General features: G+C 35.5%; 1 protein-coding gene across 4 annotated transcripts in view; it reads right to left on the bottom strand.

Annotated features, from left to right (window-relative positions):
• Positions 1 to 10091, bottom strand: part of LOC106461355 (ankyrin repeat and IBR domain-containing protein 1-like) — a 268562-nt gene that overhangs the window by 131930 nt on the left and 126541 nt on the right. For all 4 annotated transcript variants that reach the window (XM_022388283.1, XM_022388284.1, XM_022388285.1 and 1 more), the window contains one exon: positions 4346 to 4434. In XM_022388283.1, coding sequence (XP_022243991.1) covers positions 4346 to 4434 — 89 coding nt within the window. The remainder of the gene's footprint in view (positions 1 to 4345; positions 4435 to 10091) is intronic.

Below are 10091 nucleotides of genomic sequence, written 5' to 3'. Positions count from 1 at the left end.
GGGACAGGAAGGTCTGGATGAAATACCAGTGACTGAGGGTGGCAAAGAAAGGATGGAGACAGAGAAAAAGGTAATGGAGGAAGAAGTTGGAGCAGGATCGGGAAAAACAAAAATTGTAGGATAGGACCACCCAAAAATCCAAGACAGAGGTGACAGTTAAGATAGTCAGGAAAGAGCTATAAGAAGGACTGAACATGGAGTGTTGAAGATCAACTAAATCACCTGGAGAAGAAGAATGGGAGGATAGACAAATGTGTAGGTCCAATCCTAGCTGAAAACATCGATAGCCAGAGCAAGAAGACGAGGAACTAGAGACTAAAACCAAGGCAATTTGTGATTAAGGGACATAGCACAAGCCTCAATGTGAGGAGTACCCCACTGAAGTCAAAGCCACTGGAAAACAAAAGGATCAGGATACCACTCTATCAGATAAATGTTGCCTGGACAGGAATCCGATCCATGACAAGAGTGAAAGCACCAGGAACATGACATGCAATGATAGGAATATTGAGCATGTGGGTCCAAAAAGAAGATCCAATGTATGAATACAGAGGGATGGAGAATGGGTGTTGACCTGATGATTGAGATAAACAACCACTGAAGAAAAGTCGAAATGGATCATTATCAGACAATTTCTGGCCAGATGTAGAAAATGAACCAAAACACGACCTACAGCAAGAAGCTCAAGGACATTGATAGAATAATACCTCTGAGCTGCAGACCAAAACCCCAAAATCTTCAGTTGATCAACCCATGTCCCCCATCCCTGAAATGTGGAAAACTGGATGAGAAGGAGGAAGTGGGTCACTCGCCGATGTGTGAGTCATATCTAACCACCAAAGCCGATCAATGACAAAGGTAGGAGGAAGGATAATAAGAGCTGACAAAGGTACCTTCAAAATTCCAATGGAGGTGAAAAGCCCACGAAAGAATATGCATATGAGCCTAATCTAAGGGGATAATGGCTACCATGGAAGATCACATCCCCAAAACTAATAGAACTTTATGAGCTGTAATCAAACTGAAAACCCATCAAACAAAGTTGAAAAAAAGGAAGGCCCTTACTGTTGCACGTGTAGAAAAAAAACACTCAAATGGACAAAATATTGGATAGGTCAGAGAAAGGACTTCTCTAACTTAACAGCCCCTTATAGCCACCTCCAGGAGCAGCTAGTAAGGGTAAGAGGTGGACTCTTGTTCAGAATGAGTGAACAGTAGCCTAAAGAAAGAAAAAAGCACAACTGGAGAGTATATAAGTGACAAACAAATGCTTTGAATGCCTGACAAGACATACAGGGCTGAAGCAAGTTTGAAGGGCAGTGTGCGAAACAGAGAAACCACCCCATGAAGAATAAATCAAAGAGAGGGTTGTGAGTGACGAAATATTGGGATATGCAAATAAGCATTTGCGAAATTCCTCTTTGTCCTCGATAAATCTGGAGAAAAACCCACCTAAGGGTGAGAATTGTCTCTAAGGTAAAATGGTGGAGATTGTAAATTAGAATGAGGTGGGGCAAACCTAGTACAGGCCGCCAGTCTCTGGTTGGGCACGAGGACAACAAACAGCCTGGAATAAGAACTTGAAGACAAAAAATCTTGTTCCCCCTCGACCAGATGCAGGCTGGTAGTAGGATCCCAAGTCATGGGGAAGGAAAAGGGTACCAGGGACAAAGGAGGTGAGAAAAGAAATAGTGGGACAGGTTCTTCTGATAAAACCTGAAGAACCCATGGAAATGTAGTGAAAGATCATCAAAGGGTAACAACATAATATAGTCAAACTCTTACTGGACTGGAACCCTCTGGTCAATTTCTGGTACTGTTGGCAACGTGCCCATCAAAGTTGAATAAAAGATGAAATGAGAAACCTCTGGGAGGGGGATAGGGATGGGTAGATAAGGACCAGGATGGGAAAGGAATAGGGCATGTCGTGGCTCCAACTGCGACACATGTGCAACCAAAGAGGAAAGGGTCGAGTGTTGATGCACAGATTACACACAAGATTCCATAGTCTCAGATACATAACTGAAAAAATATCACCAAAGGAAAAATAAAGAAATCCCAAAAATAAAGAGGTGGCAAACATACCCGGGACAAGGTTGCATTGTGACCCAGAAAATCCCAACTGCAGTGAAACCCCATGTGTGAAGCAAGAGGCAAAGACAACAAATGAACTAACATGGAGGTAATAAGGAACCATAAAAAAATGGGGAATTGGATAAAATGTAACATACCTGAGAAATCAAGTCGAAAAATACCATTATATGCCTAGCTGATTCTGCAGGAGGGGTAGGGAAAAACATGGCAAAATCAAGTGGTGTAAAAATGCTATTAAATTTCCATCAGCCCAAAAAGATTCAGCTTGTTCAGGAGGACTAGTGGAGCAAGTTCAGGAGAAGAAGGTTGATCCATACGACGATCAATCTCATGATGGATAATAGCAGAGAAATCCAATGACAGGTCTTCCCTGTGAAAATAATGCTAGAGGTATAACACACCCAAAGTGGGAACATGAACCTCAGAATGCAATGAAGAAATATGTAAATCAAACAAAAGTGTCTGATGTAAAATATGCGAGTGTGAGATTAAAAAGTAAAGACTGGGAAATTAAGTTAAATTAAAAGATTTGTTCAATGTAGAGAAAAAAATAGAATGAAGAAATCGCTCTTCGGAAATTAAACTACTAAAATCATGATTCACACAAAGAGTACCAAAAGAAAAATGTCTAAGTAAAAGTACTGCCAAACAAGAAGTGATAGTTTGGTAGAATTGAATAGAGGGAGTTACATGTGTCATGAGAGTATGTCACACTCTTATTGGTAGAAGGATGATGCATGATGTGAAGCATTGGAATCATTCAATTTCAATGGAGGGGAGATTGAAGGCTTGTGGTATGCATAATGTTTTTTGCATATAGAGAGCTCCACTCAGTGAGAATAGCTATTTAAGTGAGAAGAGGTAACGTACTGTATTGGAATTCAAAGCTATGTTAACAATGCAAATCTCAAAAACTGAACTCAAGCAATAAATTAAAACACATTTAATCAACACAATGATGAGAAGAAGAATGGAGAATCACGAGTGTATAGGGTATTTATTGCACATGAAGGTGTGTTGCCCTCCTATTGGTGGAGGGCTTTTGTTGCATATGACCTTGTCATGCAGTTGTGCAATTCATGTAAATAAAGGCCACCTTAGAAATGTGAGAAGATGAGATACTCTCAGAATTTATCAAATAATATGAAAGGAAGAGAGGAACTTATGAACTTCCCTAATAAGCTCATGCAAGACTTGTTTTATTATTACAATAACTGTAGGAAACAGAAACTAGAGGAACAGATATTTTGCTGAACTAAGCAAGCATACTTCCAAGGCCATCTGTGCTTAATAAAGACAGATGAGTAATCACATACACATATGTAGCATGGCAAAATTATCCACTGAAGCAAAGCCCAGTCCCAAAGGAGATATTTATGATAGTGAATGACATTTATAAAACTAGGAGGACATCATCTTTGAAAGAGAGAAATATACTTTGAAGTAAAAACTTAATCAACCATAGGAGGTAGTGTGAACCCAGAATGATAAGAAACTAAAATACAACACAAGTAGAAAAATGCGAAGGTTAGGTATTTCTATTTACTAAATGTGGCTCTTTCACTCAAGTTGGCTCAGTCAGTTTCAGTTTGTAACTACTAGAATGGGTTATAACTAGCAACAAATTATTCATAGAATTGAATCTTATTAAGTGAATAAATTATGTTACTAGAATATATAACAATTTAAATATTTCATTCATTTTCTTAAATAAAAATTCAGCTGAAAGACATTTTATTTTCAATTTTTTGGGACAATCTTTGTTGAACACATACAAACTAAATTTCAGCATAAAAGCTGTCTGCTCAGATATATTATGGTTCAAGTACATATTTGTTTTTGTAATAGAGCATGATGTGATGCATGTCCTTCAAAATATTTAAGTTGTATACTTTTAAACTTTCATAAAATCTTTTATAACATATACATTAAACTTCATGACCCAGTGTAGTTCTGTCTTCACCAATAAATTTCAGGGAAAAATGCATAAAAATTAAGATTCAACGTGAAGTGTTTGGTATAACAATATTATCACTAAATCTATGGGCAAGTAAAAAGTTTGAAACACAATCTTTTTAAAATGATTCTAAGTTGAATAGAAAATATGCAACAACTACCAACCTATTACAATTTCTGAAGCACATAATAATGTAATTTTAATATAAAGAATGATTATTGTTAATTTATCCTGAACTTAAGAGATTCAATATTATGTACAAAAACAACATAATTACACTAATTAACTACATACCCTTTCCAGCAAGACTGACAAAAATTATGAAGACAAGGCACATGTACTGGATCTTTATCCTTTGTAATAAAACTGGCACAGATCTCACACTAAAAAAGAATAACTAAAAGTAAATGATTTTTCTAATAATATACACTTTCCAAGTATAGTGTTTCTTAAATGTACAGAGATTATATATACAGCAAATCTAGAATTTCCAACCTTCACAAAAGAATTATTACAGGAATATAAGAAAAAATATAGAAAAATACTAAAGAATAAAATAAGGAAATTATTGTAATAAAAACTGGTATATTAATATCATTACCATATTATATCAGACTTACATTTTTCAGTAACAGTCTTTGACTAACAAATACTAACAGAAAAGCATCAGATAGATAAATAATAATAAGCCAGTAAAATTCTAATTTCAAGCTCTAAATATGTATTAGCAAAAGAAATTCTTTAATTAATTTGTTGTATCTTTACTTTACAAATTAATTACAAACAAGAAAAAATTATTAATCTAGTTAAAATAATTTTAGTCAAACTGATGACTTAAATTTGTGCTAACTTGTCACTCCTACTATGGTTAATATACCACCCCATTTCATGCTTGTCCAACTTTTACTGGTGGTATTACTTTTTTGCTGACTCTTAAATATTTGGAAGTAAAAATGTTAAAACATTAAAAAATTTACAGCCTGATATAATGCAGAAAACGAATAAACAATAACTGTAAATGAGAACTGCTTACTAGTTTATCAACAGTAACAAGTTCATTTTAAAGAAGTATGAAAATACAATATGTAAGAAACCTTATTAACCTGAACACATCTGTAATGTACTAAATTGTCCAGCTTATTGAGGCATCTGGATAGTCATTTAGGATACAGTGGACACTATTAACTCTCTCAACACGGGCTCGGTCAATTTGACCGACCACCTGACCTCTTTGTACTCGATTAAAATCTTTATAGATTTAATACTTTGAACTTTCAATATGGTATGTATATCTTCACAAAATTTGGCAGACTTTCAGTGAACATTACAAATCATTCACATATAAAAAAATCATATTTTTAGTGAAGTATTCTTTAATAAAATAAAATAAAGATTTGTCCATTCATATATTGAGTATTTGTTTTGAATAGTCGATGTGAAAAGTAATTTTGATGTTAAAACTAAAAATACTTTTCCTCATCTCCAAAATCTCAAATTCTTTGGTGTATTCCATAAAACATCCTAAATACATTTCAAACGTTTTTTTTCCAGTAAAACTGTATATTTCATCTGTTATTTTCTCAAATCGAAATAAACCTAAATTACTCTTTTTTCTTTCCAGAATGATAAATTGTTACATGAAACTACATCCGTTTATCCTAAGTAGCTCTAAGTTCATAACAGTATACATCTATTTATAATATAATTTTATTGTTTTATTGCCCTTTGAACCATGTCTAACTATTATCTGCACTGTTATAAATTGTAAATCACTCGGGGAACATGCAGCTCACGTTATGTTATCGAATTACATTACCCATTAGCTGCTCATGTGCATGACTCGTGAACCATTTTAATTATATTATTATTATTACTTATTTTACCTAATCTAGTGTTAAATAACTTAAAAAGATTCATATTTTTAGATTTTAGTTACTTTATAATAATAAATAAAGAATAAATATGAAAAACAAGAAATAAAGTATCTTCTTTTTTCTTGGCCTCAACTGTCCAAGACAGTTAAACCTGATTTTTTACAGTAATTATAGTAATGCACTTAATAATTTTTATTTAATTAAATATTGCATCAAAGAATTTAGACTAATAATATGAAAAATGAAGACAAATTCACTTACCTCTTAAAATATTCCTGGCTTTATAACTATGTGACAAGAGTCATTACAAATTCATCCAAGCTAGTTGTTAACTTTCTCACAGGAACGAATCTCGTATTGTGAGCGAAATGTATGATATTCTGTTCAGAATACAACATGTCATTTGATAGTTGAAAACCTTGACTTTCTATTGGTTATAGGTAACATATAATGAAACATAAGAGAGAACTATCAATGAACTGTGAAAGAGAGGATGTGACAGGTGAGTCTGGCAGGAGGGGTATGATGTTCTATTTGATAGCTCTGTAACCAAACAAAATTGAAGACTATAAAAATTGTAGTTCGTTTGAGCAATAATGACTTTATTGAGTATTTTACGTTTAATTTTGTATTTTTTTGAAGGGTGGTGGATAAAATAGGGATGATGACATGCTAAGATAAAATTTGTCATGTGTGTCACACTAGGGGAAATTCAGGATTTTTTAAAATATTGCCTTGTAGAATTAAGAACTTAAAACTTGTATACTATTAAAATATGGATTATTAGCTAAGATTTTATGCTATTCATATCGGTATAATATGAACAAAATATAGTTTAATAAAATTTTGAATGTAAGACAAAAACCTTGTGTCATGCGCAGTAAAGGGTGCCCGAGGTGATAGGGTTAATAGCATGCATTATTAATCAATAAATGTGAAGGGTTAAAAGTAGTAAAGGTAGGTATGTAATAAAAGCAAGTGTATATATAATAAACTTATCAGTTTATTATCTCATATGTTATAAATAAAAATACAAATTACATAAACAAAGAACTATTCAATTATCTTTACAAAAACATAATTCTGTTGAAACCTATTACATACAAAAGGATGTAATCACAGACTGCTTCTGAACTGAATTGTTTTCATTTTGAAGCTTTTGCAGGTTCAAGTAAATATCATACTACGTCATCATCTTCACATAAATCAATGTTTTGTTTGAATCATATGATGACATTTTAAAGATTAAGTTATGCTTTATTCAAACTGAATGGATCAACTGATGGATTATTTTTGATGTCAGATTCACTGTCACCACACTCTTGAAGAGAGACAATGGAAATGATGTCTTCATATGACATTGAACCATTACTACTTGATATTAAAGGAAGAATTACATAAGCATTATTCTTACTAATGACTTCTGACATCTCAACTGACTCAGGTCAAGGGAAAATCTTGATATACTTGGGGAGGAAAGGTGGGAAGTATGAGCGGAGGTAAGTATCTATCAGAAATACATTTTCAGTGTAAGAAAATTATAATTTCCAATACAGTACTTACCTCCTTTCACAAGATTAGCTAGAATCCCACACTGAGAAGAAGGAAGGACTGGTGTGAGGAAATAGCAGAAGCACCCCAAAAAGCATCTGAAGGATACTCTTGACCATGAGAGAAGGAGATCTAGAGATTAGAGTAGGGGAACCACACACTTCTGAGCCAGGTATATTCTTTGCCCTTGTGTATAATTTGTAAAACAAATGGGCATAAACTGTGAGGTGTAGAGTGGATAGGGTGCATCAGACCATACTCAAAACCTCCTCTACAGGTTACCAACATCCATGCAAGGGTAGGATGAGGATCATACAGTCTTCACCTAGAACCCAAGAATTAAATATTAAGATCTGCTCCAATTCCTGGGTACTACACAAGAATCAATACCCTACAGCAATCCAAGACTGGCCATCCAGCATCAAGATGGTTGGATTCAACTTGTGTGAGGAATTACATTTATTGGTTCACTCGAATCCAACATATCAACACTGGGAACTGACATCCACGTGAAGGTAGGATGAGGGCTCCCAATCAAAAGGGGTGAACTGCATGTGCAACAGATCTACTCCATGTGGTATGAAATGTGTAACAGAAAGTTACATCAACCATTAAGGTGACCGATCAACTCAACTGTATGTGTAATTGAATAGTAGGAGGCCACATCAACCAGTTTGGTGATGGATGTACAGTAGTGTAAATAGTATAAGGAGGTCATGTCAGCTTGTACAGTGGTGGATCAACTCCAGGGGTTGTGGATATTGTTGAATATGTAAATAGTATAAGAATGCCACATTATCCAGGAAGGTGATGGATCAACTCCTGTGATAGTTTAAATAGTATCAGGAGGCCATCTCCACCAACAAGGTGACAGATCAACTCCTGTGGGGGCCACTAATTTGTTAGTGGAACCCATTCAGGAGGGTTCCGCCACGGTCAATCACCCCAGTTGCTTAGAACTGGAAAGTGGCAAGGACTCCCATTCTCCACTCGAAAAAAGTGGTGAGAATGCATTGGAGAGTCCGGAGGAATGTCACTACTAGAGACTGTGGAATGGGTGACCACGATACCCTATTTTGAAAAGCAGACAATACCAAGTTATTCACTCAAGGCATGGCAGGGATGGGCAGCTATATCCTTCTGCTTTACCCATGCTGTCCATGGGTGGTTCAGTCCGAAACGGAAATATTTATGAAGCAACTAATGCAAGGTAGATAACCTTCCAGCGATCTTGTGGAACACACCATCTCTATGGTGACCATGCAAAGTCATGGATGAGAAACCGTGAGGCAACATGGCTTACAGTGCAGATTACTTGGTCAGGCACCACTTGCCACAGAGCAGGAATAAAGAAAGGCCCCTGAAATAAGGAAATGGAATAAAATTTACCAGTTAAAGTCACTCTGAAGCCTGGAGCATGGCCACAGGTGGAAGACAAAACCCTGATGTGGAGGAAAACACGATGCGATAAAAATAATGAGAGACAAACAAACTGGGCGTGGTCCACATCCCAGCTTGGAAATGACGAATTTGATGGGAGAACATATGGGAGAAAGAAGGTAAAGAGGAGTAGGCAAAACAGACCAGAGGGTAGATCCAATTAGTAAGGGTAGAAGGGAAAAGATCACAAAGGGAGGAAGGTTGCCAGGGAATGAAAAGATGGTTGCATGTGCCCTGGAGGGTAGCTGTATGTGCAATAGAACACCATAGGGCCCTGAATGGCTGGGACACAGCAGTCTATCAGGGTCTGGATGAGGGTAAAGATGTGAGATAGAAGATAGGTAAATAGAAGAAAAAGAGGAACAACCTTCTTGAGCTGCCACAGTCCTGGGGAGAAAGAAGAAGATAGGTAGGATGATAAAGGATACATGAAACATCAAAGGCAAATAAATCAGATCTGCTATGTCTACATGCCAAAAGGAGAAAGAAATAGGTTTTAAGGGACAAGTGATCAAGGAACACAAGGAATGTGGTTCAAATGGAAGGAGAGTCAGGGCAAGGAGGACCACACTAATCCTCTCCAGACAGGTCATGGTTCAAAGGCCATGTCATCGCATTAGTTGACTCATATTCAAACTCTTATTGAACTACTATTTCATGAATTTATGTCAATAAGTATGGTATCAAACTGTCGATTATAATTAAAATTTTAGTATTATACATCACTCAATTTCTTAATTTAAAAGTAAATATTCAAAAAAACAGATAAACATTGATTTTTGTGTGTCGCATGGTATGTTTAAAGCAGAACTGGTTCAAATTGGATGTTTGCGATGGCAAAATACTAAGTCTATAGTTTCATATGAATTAGGAACTCAAATTAGTGATATTGACAACCTAGAATATAAAATAAGAACCTCTTATCTTTTATATTTGCTAAGATATTGATCATGTAATAAATCAAACACAGTGGCACCCTTCCCACCTCTTTCCATTTTTGGTAACATTCCCTTATATACACTTACTTCCATATATGACATGATTAACCAAGCAAAAGCTCAGAATGTCCCCCTGGTGACTTTCTTAGCCATTTTAAATTCTTAGGATGCCATCTCTTTCTTTTGAACCAAGATTTCAAGGAGGTAGGTTGTGTCTTTAGTTTGCTCGAAATTTCA

The sequence above is a fragment of the Limulus polyphemus genome, unplaced genomic scaffold (genome assembly GCF_000517525.1).
Source record: "Limulus polyphemus unplaced genomic scaffold, Limulus_polyphemus-2.1.2 Scaffold942, whole genome shotgun sequence".
Lineage (NCBI taxonomy): Eukaryota > Metazoa > Arthropoda > Merostomata > Xiphosura > Limulidae > Limulus > Limulus polyphemus.
The sequence above is the reverse complement of the archived record's forward strand: the minus strand, read 5'-3'. Positions and strand labels throughout refer to the sequence as shown.